General features: G+C 36.7%; 1 protein-coding gene and 1 pseudogene across 2 annotated transcripts in view; one reads left to right on the plus strand and one right to left on the minus strand.

Annotated features, from left to right (window-relative positions):
• The window catches only part of LOC123814674 (SLX4 interacting protein), a 213,389-nt gene that overhangs the window by 8,261 nt on the left and 178,640 nt on the right, over positions 1–26,488 (plus strand). For both annotated transcript variants that reach the window (XM_045832609.1, XM_045832610.1), the window contains exons 2-5: positions 6,076–6,186; positions 7,846–7,946; positions 9,056–9,102; positions 11,973–12,027. In XM_045832609.1, the coding sequence (XP_045688565.1) occupies positions 12,001–12,027 (27 nt within the window). In that variant the 5' untranslated portion in view covers positions 6,076–6,186; positions 7,846–7,946; positions 9,056–9,102; positions 11,973–12,000. The remainder of the gene's footprint in view (positions 1–6,075; positions 6,187–7,845; positions 7,947–9,055; positions 9,103–11,972; positions 12,028–26,488) is intronic.
• LOC123814687 lies at positions 10,934–11,580 on the minus strand (annotated as a pseudogene).

Consider the following 26,488-nt stretch of genomic DNA (forward strand, 5'->3'; position numbering starts at 1 on the left):
TTTTCTGTTGGATTATTTTATTTTGCATACTCATCCATTTCTGGTTATATATCTTACAAATATGTTCTCCCAGTTTGTGGCTCCCTTCCCATTTCTTTCTGTGTATTTTGATGAACAGAATTTTTATATCTTTAAGCTTTTTATTTTGAAATAATATAGATTCACAGGAAGTTGGCAAAAAAGGAAAATCCTGTGTAGCCTTACTCAGTTTCAATTTCCTCCAATAGTGACATTGCATAACTGTAATGCAAATAGTAAAACCAGAAAATTGACACTGGTACAATATGGAGAGCTTACTATGTTTATCCAGTTTTACATATATTCATTTAGTTCTGTGCAATGTTATCATGTGTGTCTATGTATGTAACCAACACCACAGTCACAGTATAGAATTCCATCACCACAGTTTCCTTCCTGTTTCCTCTTATAGCCACATACCCTCCTCCATCTCTGATCCCTGGCAACCACTAATCTGTTCTTTACTTCTGTGATTTTGTTTTTTAAAGAATATTGTATAAATGCAACCATACATTATATAATCTTTTCAGTTTGTCTTCTTTTCATTCTGTATAATTTTCTTGAGATCCATTCAAGTTGTTGCATGTATCATTCTATTTTTTTGCTGAGTAATATCCCATGGTATAGATATACCACAATCTGTTTAAGCCTTCACTCATGAAAAGACATCTGGATTGTTTCTAGTTTTTGGCTATTATTAATAATGTTGCTATGAACATTTGTGAATAGATTTTTATGTGAGACTAGGTTCTTGTTTCTTTAGGATAAATCCTAGGAGTGAAATTTTTGGATCATATGGTAAGTACATGTGTAGTTTTATAGGAAACTGCCAATCTCTTTCCAGAGTGACTGTACCACTTTTATAGTCCCACCAGTAATGCATGAGAAATCTTTTCTCTTCATCCTCATCATGTGGTGTTATCATTAGTCTTTATTTGCCATTCTGCTAGGGGTGTATTGGTAGCTCATTGTGGTCTTATTTTACATTTTCTTGATAGCAAAGATGACGTTGAATATCTGTCTTTTCATATGTTTGTTGAATTTATCATCTGTATGGCCTCTTTGGTGGGATATCTGTTCATTGTTTTGCCCATTTTCTGACTGGATTGCTGAGTTTTGAGAGTTCTTTATATGATCTAGTTTGTATATCCTTTGTTGGATATTTGGACTGCAAATATTTCCTTCCTGTCTGTAGAGAAGTTTTAATTTTCATATAGCTGGATCTACCATTCTTTCTCTTTGTGGTTTGAAGTTGTTTTTTTTTTTTTTAATCTAGTTAAAAAACTTCTTCCTGCCCTGGCTGGTATGGCTCAGTGAATTGAGCACCAGACTGCGAACTGAAGGGTTGCCAGTACCATTCCCAGTCAGGGCACATGTCTGGGTTGCAGGCCAGGTCCCCAGTGGGGATACTCAAGAGGCAACCACACATTAATGTTTCTGTCCCTTTCTTCCTCCCTTCTCTTCTGTCTAGAAATGGATAAATAAAACCTTCAAAAAAAAAAAAAGCTAAACTTCTTCCTTACTCTGAATTCATGAAAATATTTTTGCAAAGATTCTAGTTTTCTTTTTTTTTTCATTCTCAGAAACATTGTTTTTGACTCAAATTCTTACAAAAGTTCTCTACAGTTTAGGACGTTCTTAGCTGACACATTACAGGTGGGGCCAGGGTAGAGGGGTGTTGGTTGAAAAGGAGGAATCGTTGAAGGAGGTGGAGGAAGATGCTCCAGGTGCCGGAGTGGTGGGGGCACCACCTGTGCGGAGGACCAGGGTGTGCACCCTGTTGCTGGAGCAAGGCTCCTCTGGGGTCCAGGACACAAAGTGCAAGCTAGAATGGCCATGAGGACAGGGCCAAGCCTTGCAAAGATTCTAGTTTTCTACCTTTGAGTTTCTATTTAGCCCATCTGTAATTGATTTTTTGTGTTGTGTAAAATAGTGATCCAATTTTATTTTTTTCCAAGTGGATAAGCACTTGTTGGACTACAGCTTATTGAATAAATAATCTCTTCGTTTTCTACTGATCTGCAGTGCTGCTTCTGTCATCCATTTCCACAAATGCATGGGTTCGTTTGTAGTCTATGTAATCTGTCTCTTTGGCCTGTTTGTTTACCCCTTTGCCAGTATATTATTTTATTTACTATCATTGTAGTAGTTTTGCTAAGTCTTTTTGCTCTTCCTTAGATTTCCCATTCAAGGTTGTGGTCAGAATTAAGTTAAGTTTGAAGATCAACTTGAGGACTTCTTGCACATATCTTGCACATTAGTCTTGCTAAACTAATTCCTAAATACTTTACATGTGTGGGATGATATTGTAATGTCTACGTTTTCTACCTGTTTCAAAGAAATTGGTTTTAAGTTTCACCATCAGGCACATTTGCTCCAGTTTTGGTTACTGCTTTATTTAGATTAAGAAATATCTTTCTATTCTCACATTTCTAATTTATTTTTATTTTTATCTACCTCTATTAAAGTGATCATGTGCTTTTTTTCTAATTCAATCTTTTAATATGATTTTTCTATTGTTAAACCAACTTTGCACTCTTCAGATAATGCTCACTTGTTTCTGGTATTTTTTTTTGTATGTTGCTGAATTCAGATTACTTCTCTTTGTTTAGCATTCTTGTCTCTGTGTTCATGTAAAAAATTGGCTGTGATTTTCTTTTTTTATACTGCCCTTGTCTGGTTCTGCTAACAGGGCTTCAAAAATGAGTTGGGAGAGGGTTTTTCCTCTTACTCTCTTTTCTGGAAGAATTTGTATACTAGCATTATTTGTTTCCTAAACTGCTGTTGGATTTTGGGTCAGAGAGGTATAGAAATGGAGAAGATCTTAAAGGTCAACCTTACAACATGATTTTAATGGTACTAGGACCCAGTGATTTCATTGTTAAAGAAATTCTAATCCTGAAGTAAAGCAAACAATGGTTTTATTTTCTAAGTCAGAGTGCCCAATCCCTTCATGCTGAAGCTCATACAAATCTATGTAAAAGAGGCTTGGGAAACAACCCATTAAACTGACACACCTTGGTCCCTTAGGTTTCTAGGCCTGTATGATTAAGTTGAAGAACTGGGAAAGGGCACCCCAGGAGAGAGACTGACGGCAACCTCACAGACCCCGAAATGGAGTAGATCTGTGTATGAAACAGAAGTTCAGAGCGTTGTTAAGATGTATGTTGCCCACTGTGATGATGGATGATCATTTTCATCTGGAATATCAAAGAAATATTCAACATATGGCATATTTATGAAAATCAGTAGTTAATGTATTTTTGGAAAATTTTCCTAAAAGTAGCAAAGATAAATGATGGAGTGCATAAATGACTCATCTCCTATTATCTGGAGTATTTCTTCATCCAACAGACATTTCTGGAACACCCTGTAGTGTTCAAGACTGCTCCAAGGGCTCATTACTGTCGAGAACCCACTCTTTCCACGATAGGTTAGTGTGATTTTACCTTATTTGGGACTTAGCAAATTGGTTCCTTTCATTTCAGATTTCAGTTCACCACGTAGTTCATTTCCACCACCTGTGTGTACCTAATGCTATAGTGAAACAAAGGAAATGTGCCTTCTTTACCTAAAATGACTTCAGCAAATATGCAGGCTCAAAGTCTATGCAACTGCCTGTCCAGGTATGTTATAGGCTTTATCTTGGTAGACTTTATTTTTTGTTTATGAAGAAGTGTGCCATGTCATACCACTGTGGTAAATTAAATTAATTCAAACCACATTTTCCTTAGCTATAGATCCCCCTGCCCCCACAACTCTGTCTCTTTGGTTAGCAGGAGAGAAACACTACTAACATGGTTTTACTTGAAGTCATACTCTGTGTTGGGACTTGTGCTTTGGCAGGGGACTTAGGGAGGAAGTGCACAGCTCTCTGACGGCCCAGTTAACAATTGACCTTGGCAGTGCTGCAGGTAACAGGTGGTGCTCATTTGCCCTCAGTGAGCTGACAAGACTCTTCTCTCCTCCTTGGTCCTCAGATGTGAGACCCTGGCCTGGTCCCCCAAATTCTCACTAGGGGAACAGATGGCAGAACTAGGAGCAGATGGTTGTAAGGCTTCTTTTGGTCCTAAAAATGTGATTTTTTGAGGCTCCAGACATTGTAGAAACAAATGAAAAAAATATATACATTGAGAGGCAGAATGCCACATGTCATTTAAAAATGAATTAAACATATGCAAAATGTATTATACAGTTCCTTTTTCTCATCAGCCTATTTTATATTTGCAAACCACATTATTTTATATATGATTAGTTCTGGATTCCTACAGATTCCATTTTTAAATTTGGACTTTGGTGATACTTTTTAAAGAATCCAGTTCTTAAAAAGTAAATGCAGCTGCTCTTCACCAATAAAAATTAAAAGTAAAAAAAAAAGTATTTTAAAAAAGAGTCTACTAAAACCTTGTTGTAAGTCGAAAATGTAACTTGCACTGCAATATGGCTTGTGATCTATCTACTAGCAGATAAGATCTGAAAGCGTTGCCACAGCCTTCATTGTTGTCCACGTGTCCTTCAGGAAAAGAGTACATATAGGAAAACCAGTATATAATTTGAAACATATCACACGTGCTTCAGCTTTCATTGGGCACTTGCTGACAAAACGCTCCCTTCTTTTTCTCTGTTTAGCTGAACCATTTGAGTATCCTCAAAGTACTCCCCTGTAGTAGGGGACTCCCTAAATTCTTAGCAGAAGTTATTTAAGCCCAATTTAAAATATTTATGGGAACTGATTTTATGTTTACCAGGCTCAAATAGTATAATTTTAAGGATCTATCTAAAGTTTTCAGGACATCCTTCATAAATTGTTTTCAAATACATGTTGCTGATTTTCCAGGAATTTAGTTTTGTGAGTAACACCTGTGTCTAAATGGGTTTGCTTAGGTGAACATCAGTACAACATTTTCTAAATCCATATGCATTACATTATTCAGAAAATAGAAATGAAGAATTTAAATGATTTAGGGCTTGGATAAAGATATTTTTCTCCATTTAAAGAATTAGATTAGAATAAAATGTTACCAGATTTTCAAAAAATCATTGAGTAGGTAATAGTAATTGTTAACATTTGTCAAGGGCCTAGTGTTTATAAGTGATTATACTGGGGGTCTTCATATGTCATTTTACTTAGTCCTTTCAGTAATTTCAAATTCGATATTACTATCCCTAGTCTATAAGTATGTAGCATAAGTAATCTGGGACACAGAAATAAGTGCTTTTCTTGTAATAAAACCAAGTTCTCTAAAACATTATGGTACCCACAAACCACTAGTGTCTGTTGAACATGTGACCTGTGTCTAGTCCAAGTTGAGATGTCCTGGAAATATACAATGCACACCTAATTTCAAAGACTTAGCTGAAACACCAAAAGTGTAACTATTTTTATATTGATTACATGCTAGGATAATGTTAGATTTATTGGATTAAAGTGTTAAAATTAATTTCCCTTCTTTCTCTTTATCTTTTTATCAAATGCAGCTACTAGAAAACTTAAAATTACACCTGTGGCTTGCATTGTATTTCTATTGGACAGTACTGCTCCAAAAGTATTTGCACACAATTTCAACAGGCAGACAGTTACATGCACAAGGCTTGCAAATAAATTGTGTCATTCTTCCCACCCCATTTCTTTCTTTGTATCAGCTCTCTTCAACTTTCTTCAGGTAGGAGGAGAGTTTCACACTTAAGAATTTGTTTTATCACTAAATTACATACTGTATTTCTGCTCTATTACTACTGTTGTGGTGGTTATTGTTTTTTTTTATTAGCTTTAGGCCTTGCTTCTGAAACATTCCATTAACATTAAAGTGAGGTTTTGCTCCCTTTACTTGCTCCCCATCTTCATGATACTGTTTTAAACATAATATTCTTTAGCTCAGGATTCAGTGTGATCATCATTCTAAATGCTGGTTGTAACTGAACTGTGTATGAAGAACTCTTTATTTTTTATTTTCTGCACAATTTTTGTTTATCCTGGAATCAGTAATTGCCTTGTTATTATTCAGTTGCTTAGTTTTCCATGAAACTCTCCTAATTGAATTTCATATTTCTCACCAGTTGTCTAAAATTCATCTGTATGCATGCAGATACTTTTGAAGATACATCTCTTGGAACCTTGTACCCTGCTCTAACCTGCACTGATGGTTGTCTCCTGGTTGAGCCCACCAGGTATGGTCTCATGCAGGGATCTGTGTTCATGTGATCCTGAGATGTTCTCTGTCTTTAGCCTGTTTCAGCCTTCCTGTTTCCTGTATCTTCCTCTTTCTTGGTTAATTTCCTCATTTTGGCGAAGTACATCTTATGCTTCCTGAGAAAGGGTGCTTGAGTCTTAAATTGTTTAAGACCTTGCATGTCTAAAAATACCCCTGCTTCATTTTTAAGTGCAGTTGGAGGTTGGAAACAATTTTCTTCAGAAATTTGCGGATATTTGTCTCCAGAGGTGCTGTAAGCAATTTGTGGCCAAATATTCTCTTACCACCCTCTCTCCCTATCCCTCATACCCCCACCCACAGCTTTTAAAGATACTTTTTGTCACCAGTACCTGAAATTTTACTGTGATATATGTCCCAGTATGGGTCAGATTCCATCCTAATTTTCATGTGTTGGTCCTCTTATGCTGGTTCTTCAATTTTTAATTTAGTCTCTCTTATTTTTGCTGAAGTTTCTGAATGACTTATTAAACCTGATCTTCTAGCTCTTCTATTAAGTTTTTTTAAGTTCAGCTATCATAGTTTTAATTTGTTGTTTTCCAAAAGTTCCTTTTTTAAAAGTTATTTATTGCTTTATGTGTGCAATATCTCCTGTCTCCCTGATAGTAATGTTAGTTTCTTTTTTTAAAAAAGTTTTGTTTTTCTTGCATAATCTTGGTTTCAGCCAAATAGTGTTTTTTTTTTTCTTTCTCTTTGTTTTGCTTCTTTCATAAAAGATTCTTTCCTTAGATGGCAGGTTATTCCTGATTGTTTACTTGTGTTTGACAGTGGACATTAAAAAGATGGAAAAGTTAGTTCTGCACACAGATGTGGAGCTTATGGGTGTGGGCTTCACTTCAGAGCCGTCTGTCTAGGCTCTTTTCTTTGGGGAATACCTGACGTCAGTACTTAAACCCTGCCTTTTAGGTTAGTCCAGTTCCCTGAGTGGGAAGGTTTTAGTCTCCCATTTGGAGAGGCTAGGCAGGGTAGAGAAGGTGTATTAGTCAGTGTTCTGCCGAGAAACAGACCCAGTAGAATAAATGCACACATACACATATCCATATGCATATCCATATACGTGTGTGTGTGTGTGTGTGTGTGTGTGTGTGTATATATATATAAAATGGGAGTTGGCTCATGTGATAATGGAGGCCAAGAAGTCTCATGATTAGCTGTCTGGAAGAGCCAGGAAAGCCAGTGTATAATTCAGTCCAAGTCCAAAAGCCCGAAACCCAGGAGTGCTAATGTGAGGGCAGAATGAAGACGGGTGTCCCAACTCAAAGAGATCAACAGTTCACCCTTCTTCCACCATTTTGATCTGATGGGCTGTCAGTGAATTCAGTGGTGCCCACCCACATTGGGAAGGACCATCTGCTTTACACATTTACCAGTTCAAATGCTAATGTCCCCCCAAAACACCCTCACAGACACACCAGAAATGTTTTACTAGTTTTTTGGGCATTCCTTAGCCCAGACAAGTTGACACACAAAATCAATCATCATAAGGGGCACAGGGGCTAGAGAAGGTATCAGTCAGTTTATAAATATTCCCTTGTTTATCTTTTTACAGTAAGATACCCACCCCCCCCCCCCCCGCAACCCCCCAAACACACCTTATACTTTGCCTGTTGTTTTCTAGACAAGAGATCCTTGTGTCTTACCTTCTCCAGAAAATAATTCTCCAGGCTTCTGCAAGTGTGGGAGAGAGCAGTTGCCTGGCTGTGCACAGTAAAAGGGAGTGTAAGTACTTGATTCTTTTTTATTGCCGAATAGTATTCCACTGTGGGTACGTAACCACATGTAGTTTATCCATTCATCAGTTGATGGACAGTTGGGTTATTTCTATGTTTTGGCTATTTGAATAATACTGCAGTGAACATTCCTGTATAAATTTTTTATATATATACATATATCCATGTATGTATATATGTTTTTATTTTCTTTGGTACATACCTAAGAATGGAAATGCTAGATCATATGGCAACTCTATGTTTAACTTTTTAAAGAACTGCCAAACTTTTTTCAAAGAGGCTGCAACACTTCATAATATGTTCCTATGAGCTATATATGAGAGTTCTCATTTATGTTTACCAATACTTGTTATTGTTGTCTTTTTGATTTTAGCCATCATGATCATGTTAAGTGGTAATTGTGGTTTGATTTGTTTTCTTGATGACTAATGATATTGAGCATCTTATCTTTAGCTTACTAGCCATTTGTGTATCTTCTTTGGAGAAATGTCTATTCAAATCCTGTGTCCATTTTTAAATTGGGTGATTTATCTTTTTATTGCTGAATGGTAAGAGTTCCTTGTATATTCTGGATATGAATCCATTATCACATATAGGATTTAATAGATATTTTCTCTCATTCTGTGAGTTGTCTTTTCACTTTGTTGGTAATATCCTTTGAACTACAGAAGTTTTAAATTTTGATGAAATCTGCCTTAACCATTTTTTTCTTCTGTCACTGTGCCTTTGGTATTATATTTAAGAAATTATTGCCTAATGCAAAGTTACAAAAATTTACATAAATATTTTCTTCTAAGAGTTTTATAGTGTTAGCCCTTGAATTTAGGTCTTTCATCCATTTTCAGTTAATTTTTGTATATAGCGTGATATAGAGGTCCAGCTTTATTCTTTTGCATGTAGATATCCAGTTGTCCTGGTATCATTTGTTAAAAATCAATTGACTATAATGATAAGGGTCTATTTCAGGACTCTCAATTTTATTCTATTGATTTATGTGCTTTTCTTATGCTGATACTAAACTGTCTTGATTGCTGTAGCCTTGTAATAAGTTTTCAAATGGGAAAGTATGAAGCATCCAACTTTGTTCTTCTTTTCCAGATTGTTGGGAATACTCCAGATTCCTTGCATTTTCACGTGAATTTTAGGTAAGTTTGTCAGTTTTAATAAAGAAGTCAGCTGGGATTTTGGTAGAGATTGTGTTGTATCTTTAGATCCATCTGGGGAGTATTGCTGTCTTAACAATATTTAGCCTTCCAATCTTTGAACATGGGATTCCTGTCTATTAAGTCTTTAATTTCAGTAATATTTGATGGCTTTGGTGTACAGATCTTGTTCTTATTTTTAAAAATATTTTTGTAAGTATTCTTTTATGTAAAAAGAATTGTTTTCTTAATTTCATTTTAGGATTATTCATTGTAGTATATAAAAATATAGTTGAGTTTTTGTAAAGATTTTATTTATTTTTAGAGAAGAGGGAAGGGAGGAAGAAAGTGAGGGAGAGAAACAGCCATGTGCGGTTGCTTCTCACATGCCCCCAACCAGGAGCCTGTTCCACAACCCAGGCATGTGCCGTGACTGGGAGTCCAACCTACGGCCCCTTGGTTCGCAGGCTGGTGCTCAATCCACTGAGGGCTAGTTGATGTTTTAATAATAATTTATACCTTACAATCTTGCTGAACTTGTTTATTTCAGTAATTTGTTTTTTATTCTTCAGAATTTTCTACATACAAGAGCATGTCATTTGTTAATAGATATAGTTTTATGTCTTCTTTCCCTGTCTGGATGTCTTTTATTTGTTTATTCATTTGTTTATTTCTGCCTTCCTGCCTTCCTTCCTCTCTCCTTCCCTCCCTTCCTTCCTTTTTTGCCTAATGCCATGGCTAGAACCTCTAACACTGTTGAGTAGAAGTGGCAACAGCAGACATCTCTGTCTTTTACTCATCTTAGTGGGGAAAGCATTCAGTTTTTCACCATCAAGTATGATTTCAGCTATGGATTTTTTATATAGGTTGTTTATCAGGTGAAGGATGTTTATTCCTAGTGAATTGGATTTTTTAAATCAAAACTGGATTTTGTTAATATTTTTGAATTCGAGATGATCATGTGTTTTTTTTAAGTTATTAGTATAGTGTATTGATTAATTTTCAAATGTTAAACAAACTTTATATTTGAAGGATAAATCCAACTTGGTTATAGTGTGTAATACTTTTAATATGTTGTTAAATTTGATTTGTAGTATTTTGTTGGGGATTTTTGTGTCTTTATTCCATAAAGGATATTGGTATACCTAATTTTCTTGGGATGTCTCTATTTGGTAGTGGCATTGGGGTAATAGTGTCTTCTAAGAATGACTTGAGAAGTTTTTCTTTTTGGGGGTGCAAAATTGGGTAAAGTTTTTTTTATTGGAAAACAAATATGCAACTTGGGATAGATTTGATGCAAATTGTGCCATAAGCAGATTTTCTTTGTGGCTAAACAAAATTTAAAGAGCAAGTAACAATGAAGGAAAATGTTTCTGGCACAGGGCCAGCAGTCCAAAAAAATAGTGTTTGAGTGTCAGGATAATACACCCATTCTGCAGTAGTGCAACTTTTAAGTACATATTGTTGACTGTCCGTAGGTCACACAGATTTACAACCCCACACTTCAGCAACAACGTGCTGACAGTTCCTAAAGAAAACTACTTAAAAAAAGGGCACAACCCAGGTGTTTTCTCATTTGACCAACTCCATCTGAATTTAGATGTGCAGACGGGCTTAGGTATATCTAGAGTAAATGACAAGCAACATTTACTTGATCAGTTTTTCTGAAATGTTTCAGAACAGTGACAGTAAGATAAGGAAAGAAAACATGGAGGCATGAAGTCCTAATTACTATTCTTGCATATTTTTTTAACAGTAGTGAGAAATCTTTTATGGATAAGTTATAAACAAGGGAAAGGCAAATAAACAATTTTGTACCAGAAATTTAACACACTCAATTTGCTGTCAGCTCTTCTAGCTCTACCATTTCTACCAACTCTTTATAGTTTCCTTGACTATCACCATCAGTGTGTTTCCCTGATCACTTCATCATCATCTTCATCTACTAACTTCTCTCCAAGGTGTGTCATTCCGTGGTAAAGCTCTGCTGCACTGATATTGCTATTGCCATCCTTATTAACAAGCACATAGAATGCTTCTCTGATTTCTTCTTCACCCTCTGTGTCTTTCATTTTTTTTTGCTATCATTGTCAGAAATATTAGAAAGTCAACTTTATTCATTGTGTCCTGTAACTGCTTCTGTAGGATTCTGCCCAAGCGATCTCATTGCAATTCCCAATTCCTGTGTTGTTACAGTTCTATCGCCATCCTTGTCAAATAGAAAAAGCTTTGAATTCTGCAGTTGGTCAGCCATGCTGCAAGTGCTACTGATCTATAAGATGTGACCACATAACCACTCAGCTTGCTTACTCCACTTGGACTTGAAAAGTTCTTATGCTTCTGTTTATTTAAGAGTTTGTGGTCCTGGCTGGTGTGGCTCAGTTGCTTGTAGTGTTGTCCTGTAGACTGAAGGGTCATAGGTTTTATTCCCAGCCAGTGCACATACCCAGGTTCCGGGTTTGAGCCCCAGTCTGGGTGCATATGGGAAGGCACCTAATTGATGTTTCTCTCTCCCACCGATGTCTATCTCTCCCTCTTTTCCTCCCTCCCTCCTTTGCTCCCATCCTCTTTCCCTCTCTATGTGAGAGCAATGAAAAGAAAAATCCTTGTGTGAGGATAAAAAAAGTGTTTGTGAAGGATTGGTATTAATTCTTCTTTAAACATTTCGTTGAATACATCTGGGCCTGTGCTTTTCTTTATGGGCAGTTTTAAATTACTAATTCAGTATAGTATTTTTGTTAAGACTAGTTATAAATGAACATTCATCTTCCAAATACCTATTGATATTTGACTGTTCAGCCAACCTTTTTCTCCCATATAGTGTTCAAATACAAAGAGATTTTAACTTTCTTTTTTTCTTTTTTCCATTAAAGGTCTGTAATTACTTTGGAATCATTAAGCATGGCATCAAAGAAATTTGCTGTTAAAGTAAGTAATGCTTAATAGCCTTCTTTAAAATGGTTAATCACTTTCTAGTATAACTAAGTTCTATACTAATTGAAAATAGAAGCTCTGAACTTTTCTTGTCTTTCAATTTGGTTCTGCCCTGGATGGTGTGGCTCAGTGGATTCAGTTCTGGCCTGTGAACCAAAGGGTCATTGGTTCAATTTCCAGTCAGGGGCACACACCGGGGTTGCAGGCTGGGTCCCCAGTTGGGGGCATGCAAGAGGCAACCGCTTGATGTATGTCTCGCACATGATGTGTCTCTCCCTCTCTTCCCCCTCTCTAAAAATAAATAAAATAAAATCTTTAAAAACAATTTGTAAATTTGGTTCTCTACTGAAAACTTTAAGTAGGTGATTGAAAATTTGTATGTTATGAAGGAGGTGGGGGAGAGAATTAGTAGTTCATATGGGTATGGGAGTTGCTTGCTTCTGACCAGAAGGCATAACTTGGTTTTTAATTTTAAAAATTGTTATTGACATTGCACGTCCATGACATAATTTTTGATTCTGATAAAGTGGATGAAGATAAAGTAGCAGGCATTAAATGCTGCACTGGGTAAATGCCAGGAGAGAGTTCTCTTGAGTGGTTGCCCTCTTTGCTTTCCTCTTACAAGTGGCTTTTTTCTATCCCTTAATGGTTGGGGTTGGTATCTTCTCAGGTGTAAGAGCATGGGAGGATCACATATGAGGGAAGGATGGAGGAAGAACTGATAAATAGTGAGTGTAAGGTTTAGGAGATGCTTGTATATATAGTGGCTCTTCTCTAGGACATTTTCTCTATGTTACTGTTGTATTAAGTATGAATTTAAAACAAAATAGGCAAATTAGTTAACCAGATGAGATATTATTTAATATTGTAGCCGTATCTTTTTAACATGTCAGTACTTAAACTTACAACATATTTATAAATTTTATTACTTAAAATTATTTCTTTTATCCCAATGTGTTCTGTAGTGTTTCTCTCTGTGAGAGATAAATTGGTGAACTTTTACTATTTGCCTGTCTAAAAATACATTTTGATCTTACTCTAGAAAAATATGTAGTTTGTTTTAGAATTCTAGGTTGAACATTATTTTTTCCTTAGCATTTTAGAGATATTTCCCATTATCTCTGGAACCTGTTATTGCAACTGAAAAATGTTTTAATTATAAATTTAAATTTAGTGGATTAAAAATGAGCCATTTTTTGTTTCTTGTGATTCTGTAAGTTACCTTGTATCAGTGGTCTGTCCTTTTGCTGCTGCCTGGGGCTGTAATTACATTGGCTCTCAAATTAAATAGAACATTGAAGATGACTACTCACATTGCTGTTAGTTGATACTTGAAATGGGTGGAATCATACCTGGGCCTGTTAATTGTTGCCCTTCCAGTTCTCATGTATGTGGCTGCTGTATGTGGATTCAGCTTCTCCTAACATGGTGATTGAGATTTTGAAGGATTTTATGAGATTTGAAGGATGGTGACCCACAGCCAGAGTCGCAAGAAGGAAGAAGTTTAATTTACCAGTCCTCTGAAGGCATCCGAAGTCTCAGGTGCCACTTTTGCTGCATTCTGTTGGTCAGAGCATTCTAAGCACAGCCACAGGAAGCTGCAACTCTCCATATAAGAAGCAACATGTACTTACAGGGAAGGGGAAGATTGCTGGGTGCATCTCTGCAAACTAGTTACCACAGAAATGTGCTCTTCACCTCACTCTGACTCCTTTCTTGGTTGTCTGTCTTGCTCTTCAGATTTATTTTTTTGTGTAATGTTCTGCAATTCTACAATTAAATCTTGAGATACAGACTTGTGTTTATTTAGCTGGCTTGGGATGCAGTATATTGTACATCTTCATTTGGAAGATTCTTATTTTTAATCAGTTTTGAGGAATCTCAATCATTTTCTCTTTGGGTAGTGCTTCTCTTTATTCTCTGCCTGCATAATCTAGGTTTCAGCCAAGAAGAACTTGGAAGTCTTTTATAGAGTTTGTTGGATAGTCTCATATAATAGTTTCTTATGTGTTAGAGGGATAAATTAACTTATCCAGGACTGAGCCCCTGTGAGTTGTCTTCTCAGAAAAGGACTGGACCTCTTGCAAAGCTCTGCCCAAACTGGCTATGGCCCAGTAGAGCAGACAATCCTGGATGATCCCAAAGTTTGGACCCCAACCCTTAATTATGCCATGGATGGGTCTTTTGACTTTCAGTTCATACCCACCAATGTGGCAAATTCTCTACCATATTTTCCCATCTCACAGTCATACCATGAATGCTTAGAACCTAGCTTCTAATTCATGCCAGACAGGGCAGTTAACCTAACCATGAGTATCAAGCTAGCAGGTTAGGGATAACAGTAGGGTTCTAAAACATGTGAAACATTTTACACTTCACATTGTGATTGTATGCCTGCCTCTGATCACACAGGCAGAGGGGCCAGAGCTTTCCTAACCATGCAGCTTAAAAGCCTTACAACCCAAGCACTGGGATCCCATTCTGAATATGACATCTCACCCTGCCAGAGTGCTATGCACTGCCTAGAGTGTCATGGTTGGAAGGAGGCATATACACTTAATGATGCTGTTACTATGTGCCTTCTCTGATGAATGCTGTTCCAGCGGGCTTATATGAATGCTGCTAGGCTATTTGCCTTATTGTTTCCCTTCTGTATGCCTCTGTTGCATTCAGAGTTCTTTTTGTCAAACCTCTTTCAGTTAATTAAAACCTTTCATCCATGTTTAACCTGCTATTTAATCTGCATTTAATGTACTCTTTAACTTGTGTATTTTTAGTTACTGTATATTTCATTTGAGAATGTGTTTGGTTATTTCTTTTTAATTCAAATTCTGCCAGTTCTTTTTTTATATACTTCTCTTATTTTTCAACCTGTTTCCATTTCCTCTTTTTATGTCCTTCATAATTTTAAAGTAACTTATTTCATAATCTATCCCCTCTCCCCTTCCCCGCTGATAACCCTCCCTGTGATCTCCATTTCCATGGTTCTGTTCCTATTCTAGTTATTTGCTTAGTTTGTTTTTGTTTTAGGTTCTGTTGTTAATAACTGTGAGTTTCTTGTCATTTTACTGTTCATATTTTTGATCTTCTTTTTCTTAGATAAGTCCCTTTAACATTTCATATAATAAAGGCTTGGTGATGATGAACTCCTTTAACTTGACCTTATCTGGGAAGCACTTTATCTGCCCTTCCATTCTAAGTGATACCTTGCTGGATAGAGTAATCTTGGGTATTGGTCCTTGCCTTTCATGACTTGGAATACTTCTTTCCAGCCCCTTCTTGCTTGCAAGGTTTCCTTTGAGAAATCAGCTGACAGTCTTATGGGCACTCCTTTGTAGGTAACTGTCTTCTTTCCTCTTGCTGGTTTTAAGATTCTCTCCTTATCTTTAATCTTGGCTAATACAATTATGATATGCCTTGGTGTGTTCCTCCTTGGGTCCAACTTCTTTGGGACTTTGAACTTCCTGGACTTCTTGGAAGTCTATTTCCTTTGCCAGATTGTAGAACTTCTCCTTCATTATGTTTTCAAATAAGTTTTTAATTTCTTGCTCTTCCTATTCTCCTTCTGGCACCCCTATGATTTGGATTTTAGAACTTTTAAAGTTTTCCTGGGGGTCCTAAGCATCTCCTCATTTTTTTGAATTCTTGTTTATTCATTGTGTTCTGGTTGAATATTTATTTCTTCCTTCTGCTTCAAACCGTTGATTTGAATCCGGTTTCCTTCCCTTCACTGTTGGTTCCCTGTATATTTTCCTTTATTTCACTTTTCATAGCCTTCATTTTTTCCTCTAATTTGTGACAAATTCAACCAATTCTATGAGCATCCTGATTACCAGTGTTTTGAACTATGCATCTGATAGGTTGGCTATCTCTTTGTCACTAGTTGTATTTTTTCTAGTGCTTTGATCTGTTCTTACATTTGGGCTATTTTTTTGGTCTGGCAGGCCCATTATGTAGTAAGGGGTGAAACCTTAGGTGTTCACCAGGGTGGGGCTACGGACATCGCTGTGTTGTGACACTGTATGTGGGGGAGAGATCTGAGAGGGAACAGGGCTGCTTGCTCTGCTCTCTGCTGGTTTTCAGTCACTTCCTCTGCTATCCACAATCAAATTGGGTCCTTTTGGTGCTGATTCCTGGGTGGGTGGGTTTGTGTACATTTTAGGACCCTGTGGGACTCTTCAATGAACTCTCCTGTGAAGCTGGGAATTTCTCCCACTGTTGCCTCAACCCCCACAGGTGTTTTTAGGCAGAGGCTTTGAGGCTTTATTTCTGCATGCTGGAACTCTTGGTTGTGCAGTCTATCTCTCTTCCCAGTTGTTTTTCCTGGTTTATCTGCATGCTAATAGGATACCACCCTGCCCTGTCCACCAGCTGCCACCTCTCTGGGTCCGCCAGCTGCTACCTTGCCTGCCCCAGTCCCCCAGCTGCTGCCTTGCCACTAGTCCTCTCTGCCCCACTGCCTGCCTCCACCCCTCCTACCGGTCTGGATGAATGTTTCTTCTTTAACTCCTTGGTTGTGGAATTTTCGTACAGTTCAATTTTCTGTCAGTTCTGATTGTTTTTTGTTTTTAAATTTGTTGTTGTCCTTTTGGTTGTGCGAGGAGGCACAGTGTGTCTACTTGTGCCTCCATCTTGGCTGGAAGTCTATGTGTGTACTTTTTAATTGTGCTATGATTTTCAGGCACATGCTGCACACACATAGGCGGAAAGACCTGTGAGCCCCACAGAACAGTTAACCAGTTTCAAGTTTACTCCTGCTGGAGCCTTTGGCACTTCAGTGCTTTTGGATGAGATTTTATGTTAATTTCATGTCTGGGGATTCCACCACCTTGTGGGTAGCATAACTTTGCAACTCTAAACAGATTTTGGCACAAGGCTGGTGTTTTAGTATTTTCCTGTATTTTTATTGCTTTTCTCCTTTTCCCTTCCCCATCCCCAGGCCCTGTATAGACAGCTAGCTTCCACATTGCTTCCCTTGGTTAGCAAGTGAAGGTTTTTTTAGTTGCATTTTCATGAAGGCTGAGAATGAAGGAAAAAGTTCTATTGAATAGTTACTGTTCTAAGGAATGATAAGCAAGCTTACCCATGTGAACCAGAGAGTATTAAATGAGGATATCTACATATTGAGTACTCATTTGTGTGTCAGGCATTGTGTAAAGAATCAAAAGTTGAAGTTCTTCACAAATCTGGGCTTAACTAGAATGGGTTCACTGCCATTCCCTTCTACCCCTTTGGAGCATTAGGATACCAGCTCTAAGCTATCCTGACTCACAAATATTCTGACAGCCAGGCTGAAATTTCCAAAGGGGTGATTATTTTTTACCCCTAGCTTTATTGAGATATGATTGACATGTAACATTGTTAAGTTCAAGTGCATACTATGATGATTTGATAAACATACATATGGTGAAATGTTTATCACAATAAGGTCAAGACATCCTTCACCTCATGTAATTAGTGTTCTGTTGTCGTTATGATGAAAACATTAAAATTCTACTCTCAGCAACTTTCAGGTATACAGTACAGTATTGTTAAGTATAGTCACATTTAGATCCTTATTCATCTTATAACTAGAAGTTTGTATCCTTCAACTAACATCCTTCCATTTCTATTCTGTTTCTATGAGTTTGATGTTTTCATTTATTTTTGTTTTTAATTTTATTTTTTATTACAATTGACATTCAATATTATTTTGTTTTAGTTTCAGGTGTACAGTGTAGTGGTTAGACAGTCATATCTTTTACAGTGATTCCCCCTGATATTTCAAGTACCCATCTAGTACCAGGCATAGTTATTACAATGTTATTGACTATATTCCCTGTGCTGTACTTTACATTCCTGTGACTGTTTTGTAACTACCAATTCCTAGTTCTTAATCCCTTTACCTTTTTCACCCAGCCTCTGAACCTCCCTCCCCTCAGGCAACCATTAGTCTGTTCTCTGTATCTATGAGTCTGTTTCTATTTTGTTTGTTCATTTATTTTGTTTTCTAGATTCCACTTATAAGTGGAATTACATGGTGTTTGTCTTCCTCTCACTTATTTCACTTAGCATAAAATCTGTAGGCTCATCCCTGCTGTCACAAATAGTAAGGTTTCTTTTTTATGGTTGAGTAATAATTCACTGTATGAGTGTACCACAACTCCCTTTTTTAAAAATCTATAAATGAGATCAAGTAGTATTTGCCTTTCTTACTGTCTGACTTATTTCACTTAGCATAATGCCCTCAAAGTGTCCATGATGTCACAAATGTTAGGATTTCCTTCTTTTTATGGCTAAATAATATTCCATTTTGTGTATATACTACATTTTCTTTACTCATTTATCCATTAGTAGAACCTTAGGTTGTTTCTATCTCTTGGCTGTTGTGAATAATGCTACAATGGCCCTGGCTGTTGTAGCTCAGTTGGTTGGAACATTGTCACATAGACTGAAACGTTGCTGGTTTGATTCCTGGTTGGGGCACACAGTCAGGTTGCAATTCCTTCCCTATCAGGGCATGTATGAGAAGGCAACCAATCGATATCTGTCTCTCAAATTAATGTTTCCCTCTCTTTCTCTCTCTGTAAAAGCAATGAAAAAAATATCTGCAATGAAGTTGGGAGTGCAGATATCTCTTCAACATAGTGATTTCATCTCTTTTGGATATATGCCCAGAAGTGGGGATTGCTGGATCATATATGGTAGTTTTTATTTTTAAGTTTTTGAGAAATCACTGTACTGTTTTCCATAATGGCTGTACAATATTTACATTCCAAGCAATCCATACAAACCATGGTTCCCTTTTCTCCATAACCCCACCAGTATTTACCTCTTGTCTTTTTATAATAGTCATTCTGACAGGTATGAGGTATGTTATTGATTTGCATTGTCAAAGGAGTAATTATTGATTATTACTGTTAGGTGTTTATTAATTTACTAGTTTTTTCCCCCAAGAATGAACAGATTTTTTTAACCATGTAGTATAATTGTTTTCTGTTTTATTAATTATTATATCCTTCCTTTTGTTTCCATTGAACAAATTTGCTTAATTTTTTTCTAGTTTTTTAAGATGGATGCTTTAAGTTATTGTGAACCTTCTTTTCTAGTACATATGCTTAAAGCTATAAATTTCTCTCTAAGCAAACATACTTTAATTGTATCCTTCTTGTTTTTTAGGGACTTTGTTTTTCAAATAAAAATATTTTATAATTTTCATTGTGATTGTATTTTTGATCATGGGGTTATTTAAATACCTCATGATCAAAACCTCTTATACTGTTTCTACTTATTTGGGAATTTCCTAATGATGATTTTGTTATTGGTATTTAGCATAATTCCTCTTGTCTATTTTGGTAAATGTTCCATAAGCCCTTGCAAAATGTAATAGTTGTCAGGTGCATTGAAGTACATGAGTCCCTTAGCTCAGGTTTGTTAATTATGTTGTAAAAATCTGCTATGTATTTACTAATATTTTTGTCCACTTGTTCTTTCAGTCAAGAAAGGTGTATTAAAATCTCAAGCTATGATTTTAGATCTGTATATTTGTTCTTTCATTGCTATTTGCTATCTATATTTTGAGGCTGTATTAATAGGTATGTACAAATATATGATTGTTTTACCTTTCTGTTGAATTGAACCCTTAATATTATGAGATGTCCCTTTTATGTCTAGTCATACTGATCATACTTTTGTTTTAAAGGCTTTATTTATTTATTTTTAGAGAGAGGGAAGGGAGGGAGAAAAAAGGGGAGAGGACATCCAGAAACAGTTGCCTTTTATACATGCTCCAACCAGGTATTGAGCCCTCAACCCAGGCATGTGCACTGACTGGCAATGAACTGATGACCTTTTGCTTTGCAGAATGCCATCCAGTCAGCTAAGCCACACTGGTCTGGGCTCTAGTCATACTTTTTAACCTGAAGTCTACTTGTCTGGTATTAGTAGAGCCTGTATTTTGGGATCTCCAACCAAATATTTGAGTCCCTGCTGAGTTTCCAAACTCCACCTGTCAATAAATCCCACCCCTGTACACAAAGTTCCTAATCAGCATTCATTTGTATGTTGTTAATTATGAATGGACAAAAGAATATATCATCAGAGATTTAAGGAAGACTTGAGAAAGAGAAGAAAAATTGAACAAAGAAACTCAGAGGCTCAGAGAGATTTTAGGGAGCAAAAGAAGACTTTTCAAACACTGTAATTAGTATTCTCAAAGCAGTAAAGAAAGCAATTATACCCGTGTAACTAGATCAGGATTTTGTAAACAAGGGAAATTCCTGCGAATAGGAAGAACTCTTGTAAATTAAAAATGCTTAATAGAAATAAAAATTCAGTGCCCTGGCCCAGTAGTTCAGTTGGTTAGCCCATTGACCTGATACACCAAGGTTTCGGGGGTTCAGTTTCCATCAGGATGCATAGAAGAATCAACCAATGAATGCATAAATAAGTGGAACAACAAGTGATGTTTATTTCTTTCTCTCCCCCAATTCATCTCTCTCTAAAATCAATAAATTAAAAAAAGAATTAAAAATTCAGTAAAGTATGGGAAGATGGTTGAGGCCTACTGCCCAGAAAGTAGAACAAATTATAGACAAAACTTGATTATAAATCATAAGAAAATTAGAGGATATGAAAAATTAGAATTCTAGAAAAGAAAAAAATAGTGGGGAGGGAAGTCATAAAAGAAATTATACAATGAAATTTTCAAGAAAGAATGGACAGTTTCCTTCTGAAAGTTACTGTGAGTGGGTACCTAGCAAAGTCAATGAAGAAGAGTTGTACCAAGGAATATCATCCTAAAATTTCAGAACATTGGGAGTATAGAACATCCTAAAGGAAAAAAAGGTCATGTACAGGGAATCAGACTCAGAACAGCCTTCTCAGCAGGAACAGCCTTCTTACCAGCAACAGCTGGGGACAGTGGACAAATTCTTCCAATATTCCAATAATATCGGTTTCTAACTCAGAACTTTCTTCACAGCCCAACTTTCAATCACAAGTTATTGTAGAATAGAGACATTTTCAGAGATGTAAATTCTAAGTAATTTCCTTCGAATGTATCCTATTTTAGGAAGGGTGTGATGTTCCTAAATGAGGGGATCAACAGGGAAGCCGTGAGACATGAGATCCAGGAAGGAGGGAATTTAACAGGTGAGGGCATAAGCAGATCCCACGATGATCAACTGTGTATCCTGGCTACAAAGCAGCCAGTCTGACTGGACCAGGACAGAAGGCTCCACGAAAGATGTCTCCAACAAAAAAGAACATGAATAAAATACCTCATGTATTTAAATATATTGAGAAGAGGTTTTTTTTTTTTAGGTCTGTCAGAGTATGGGAACAATTTAGTGATAGTAATATAAGAAACTAAATAAAAGAAGAATGATGCAACACTTTAAGCAAACAAAAGATTGTGCAAGATAGCAAAGTAAGCATGGCTCTGCTTTGAACAAAGCATACAATTCATTATAGTTAACTTCTAAATTTGGAAGGCTAGGGATAATATGTGTGGGAGGGTGGGTTGTAAGCATTGCCTTGTTTTTAATGGAAACTATGTAAAACTGAAATAATAAGAAATTATAGTGTAAACATGGTATTTAGTAATTTGATGGAGAATACCAGATCAAATAGCTAAAGTTTTCAGTGTGATTGCTCCTGGTGAGTGAGAGTTGGGGTGGGAGTGGTGGCGGAATGGAACAGAAGAGGCCTGTTTTTGATGTCATTCTAATCTGTGTGTGCATTACTAAGATAAAAAAATTAAATAGATAAATAAAATTTAAAAGGAATTAACTTATGCAGATTTTCATATGGATACATCTACTTTTGACTATTTGGGTTGAAAACTACTTGGATAAAGGATAGTTCTCAGAGTAGCAGAAAACTAGATGAACACCAAAGGGTTTGCCTCTTGCACCTCAGTTGTTTATTCTCTACCTTTCCTTGGAATGACATTAATTATGCAAACAGCTTATCCTTCAAATGGAAGAAAGGTCTTTTGACCTTCCTGCAAGTAAGAAAGTAAGAGAGGGTTTTTTTGTTTGTGCTTTGTTTTTGTTTTTGTTTTTGTTTTCCAACTGCTGTGGCTCTGGCCTTGACCTCTTCTATGCCAGAATTCCTGGAAATGGCTACAGTGGGTGAGGTGAGAAAGTTTTTGGAACTACAGCTTTCAAGGACTCTTGACTTCTGGGCCACTAATGCTTGTGACATGGAGACACCTCCTATACAGTACCTTAGTGACTCCTTTCTCAGTTGAAAGTAGTGGTGATAGCAGACTTGTCTCTTCAACGCTCCTTAGTGATCTTAATTCTAGATCTAGTTCTACATGTACCCCAGTGTTTTAGAATTTCCCAAAGATAAGTTCCTTAGGGGCCAAGGGTCAGCTGCTTGTTTTGTAAAGGCAGTTTTACTGGTACATAGCCATTCCTATTTGTTTAGGTATGGTCTCTGGCTGCTTTTATGCTAAGATGATAGAGTTGAATAGTTGCAACAAAGACCTCATTGCCTGCAAAGTCTGAAATATTTATGTGTAAATGCTGATTTGGGTACATGTACCTCTTAAAGCACTTGGCTAGAAGCAGCTTTATTGGACATCACAAGGGTCTAAATGTTTGCATCCTCTGGACACCTACCTCCTTGCAGCTAGTCAGAGTAAACTTTCAATGAAGTTACCTTGGGTTAAACTGGCTGCAAGGGAGGGTAAATTAGCAAGGCCAAGGCAGGGCTGTTTCCTTTGCAAGTGGAAGCAAGAAATAGACATGGGCATATAATGATATTAATTATGGGCTTTTATCCATTTAAACACAAAGCTTGAATGAAAAGAAAGCAAATTTTAGTAATAAATTATTGTCAAAAGTGTCAAATTAATATGCATGGCATCTCCCTCTGAAAAGTTTATGGGTCCATCCCCTGCTTTATAGGTATTTTTAAAAGTGTATGTAATGCGTTCAGGTTTCACTCTTAGGATTTTAAATTTTCAACTTGGGTTCCAGTGAAGCAGTAATATGAAAGGTTCCTATCTCATTGTCTTTCACTGCAGATCATTTCCTTTGCTTCCTGCATCTGTTTTCTTGGATTAGTTAGGTATTATATACCAAAGTCTAAATTTCTTTTAGCTACAAAGCTTGCTCTGCTGCTTCCCCTCCCCCCAGTGCACTTTATTGTGGGTGGGAAAATTTTTGTTGAGAGAGCTTGATTAATTAGAAGGGATTCCTGGCGCTCCTAGCTCTGGCAGCCTGGGAAGATTACAGAGCCTGGCTTAGTGACAGGCCAATCTGTATTTAAGGAAAAACTCCAACCAGCCAGATTTCCCTGGAATGTGGATCTGGCTTTGTCTTCTTCCACAGGGAATGTGTAATGACCACCAACCCCCCCTTCCCATCCATTCCAGGAGACTTAAAGCTTTAACTTTTGTTCTTGATAGTTGTCTACTTTATTAAGTAGGTGGAGAGTGAGGATGGGGTGGGGAGATGTATTTTTGGGGTAGGAAGGATGAGTTTTTCTAAATCTAAAATAATAGGCTTCATATTTTGTTAATGTTAATGAGGAGATTTTACATTTTTAAAATATCTCTGAATCTTTACTAGTTATGTTTTTCTTTCCACTACTTTGTAGCCATTATAGTTTTATGTTCTGCTGTGCATTTCAGTTAACCTTAGTCTTTGCATTCCTTAGAACAACCACAAAAAGAGAAATATGCCCACGAATTGACAGTGATTTCCCTTTATTGTAAAAGTAAAAGTGAAGAGCAGTGCTTTGAACTTCCATGGAAAGAAAGTTGAATAGCAAATGGGCTTTTGTCTTCCTGGTTTGCCTCAGTGAATAATTTCAATTCTGTGTCCTAGGGTTTTCAGTTACCTAAAGGGGAATGTGGTAATGACTGTCATCTGTGCTCATTTGAAAATAGATGTATCGATTTTGTGATTATTGAGAAAAAGATTTATGCAAATATTTTCATAGCAGTTGAGTTCTTAGTAATGACTTTCTACTAAATTTTAAGAAAGAGTAAAACTGAAGTGTCTTAACAGAATAAATCATGAAAGCTTGAAATGGTTACCTTTTTTTTTTTTTTGCTAGAAATGAATTTCAGGAGTGTGCAACATTTATCCCTAAGAATGTTTTTATAAAGGCATTTATTTTTCTTTGTGAAACTTTTCAAAGTGAAAGAAGAACCTCTGCATTTTTTTTCATAGTAGTTAAACTCTTCATATTCAGTTCCTTCTTAATTCTGTTTTTCTTGAGGAGCTTTAAGTTTTAAAGACACCAGGATCAGTAAGAGTTTGCCTAGTGATTGATGATGTGCTCCAATTTAATAAAGGAGGATGCTGTTTTTTCCCCACTGCATATTATCTGTTGCTGGAAACTGTTCATCTAAATGTGTGCTGATTAAAGTTTACCAACAGTTACCCAGTTAATTCTGCCTCAGGCATAAAGCTTTTAGGTAACTTCTCAATAGGGCATTTGCTCTGAGTGCTGATGACTTTGAAACAAAGTTCTTGTACTTGAGATGAAACTTCCTTTTCCTAGTATTCTCTCTGCTTTTCTGGCCAGACACGCAGTTTGGCATTTTATTTTTTCAGTTCTTTCCCATGTGTATAAGCTCATCTCTTCTTTTTCTGGATGTTTAGAAGTATTTAAGTACAACCCTGGCTTCTCATCCTCTTTTCAGTTTCAACTTGCTAGCTGCCACCATGAAGTCTCTTCCTAAAATGATCCGTAAAACCTCAAACTGAATTTCGTTTGTCCTAGTTTCCTTCTAAACTGGCTTTTGCTTTGAGTGTCCCTGGTACTCCTCTCACACATCCTGGGCTTTTCAAATTATGACGTCTAGTTCTGTATTTATAATCACCTATTTAATGCATCTACCTTTTGTAGAGTGTCTTGGACTTGCTCCTTTTCTTTTCTTATAAATCCAGCTTTTGTTATTCTTCTTGCTTGTATTTCTGCATTAATCTCTATTCCTTTCCTGTCCTGCCATTTCAGTTCATCTAGACAAGTGATAATGTTTGCTTAACACTATTTTCATCATGCTGCTTCCTTGCTTAAGTGATCCAGTAATTCCATTTGTTTAATCAGAGCTAACCCAGTCTCTTCAGCTAGATTAAAGCACTCTGATAACTACTTTTTAACTTTGACCAATGTTTTCATCTTGGAACTTGGGAACATGGCCTACCTATTTCTATGCAACAGATGCATTTGCCTTTCCTGCAGTGATCTGGCCTGTGCTTTTTCTCTTTTCCTGTTCTCTCTCATCTTTTCTTCCTCAGTCTTTGCCCATCAACTTTGCCCATCCTTGACCAATGACTGCTTTCCTTTGACACACAATCCAAATTTTTCCTAATTGATTACCCTCTGACTTTGTTTCTTTGACCATTATATATAGCTTGTGTTGTTGTATTTATGTATATTCTCCAATTGCTTATATACACACATACATGAACTGTTACAACATACTGTCTCAATCACATGCTATGAGAAGAAGGACCTGTGCTGTGCTTCTTCTGTATCTATACAAGCCTTGTATAATCTGGTGCATTTCTGGTGCTCAGAACCCCTCACTTTCCTTATTACAAAGATGAGAAGTTTCTTCCCTCATGGTTCAGGGAAAACAGGGAAGTCACAGAGGCTTAAAGTTATTTTTTAGTGGTCTTTTTTTCAGTTCCAGACAGAGAATGTTGTAATCTTTAATTTGTGGTGTATTTCTTTAAAAAAATTCATCTCAACCTGTTTCTCCTTTTAGGAGTCCACAGTTCCACTTTGAAAATATTTTAAGTAATTCTGTTGAAAAAGTTCTGTTAATAGCCAAAATGACAATATGTAGAGTTTGTGTCCATATGCCCTTTAGGAAAGTAAATTGCATTAGTATAATAATGTTAATTATTTGGCATTATTATATTTTATTTTAATTAACACTTAGTGTTAGACCATGATACTTTAATTTTTCCAACATACATGGACAGCATTTGTATTATTTATTGTAGAGTGAAATATAATTCTTAGTAGGAAGGTAGACTGAGGATGTCTCACAGATATGGGAATTCATTAAGTTCCTCGGATTCTCTCTGAGGGCTGTAGAGGGCATCGTTGTTCCATGTTTTGTAAAGTAACTGCTGACATTGTGATCCAAGGAAGCACAGCAACTGAAGTGCTTTTAAAATTGCTAGCCTACTCCTAAATTATCTGATATCCTAAATGCCTGTGTTTGTTTTCCTGGGAGTTCTGTGCATGCTGTCATCCATAGCCTGTGGATATTTAGATTGCTCTGTCCTATGTTCTTACCAGGAAACAACACCATTGACTGCAGCTGGAGAAAACAATCACCACAACCCAAAATATCAGAAGTGGCCTCAGAGAAAGCATTCCCAGAGTGACAAAGACTGCCTCTGGCATGCTTCTTTTCCAGATTTGGGAACCAGAATCTATGGGCTGAGAGTGAGGATCCCCTTTGTTCTTGGAAAGCTTTTGAGATCCCAGCCCA

This window comes from Phyllostomus hastatus, unplaced genomic scaffold (assembly GCF_019186645.2).
Source record: "Phyllostomus hastatus isolate PE091 unplaced genomic scaffold, TTU_PhHast_1.1 phas_contig_17, whole genome shotgun sequence".
Lineage (NCBI taxonomy): Eukaryota > Metazoa > Chordata > Mammalia > Chiroptera > Phyllostomidae > Phyllostomus > Phyllostomus hastatus.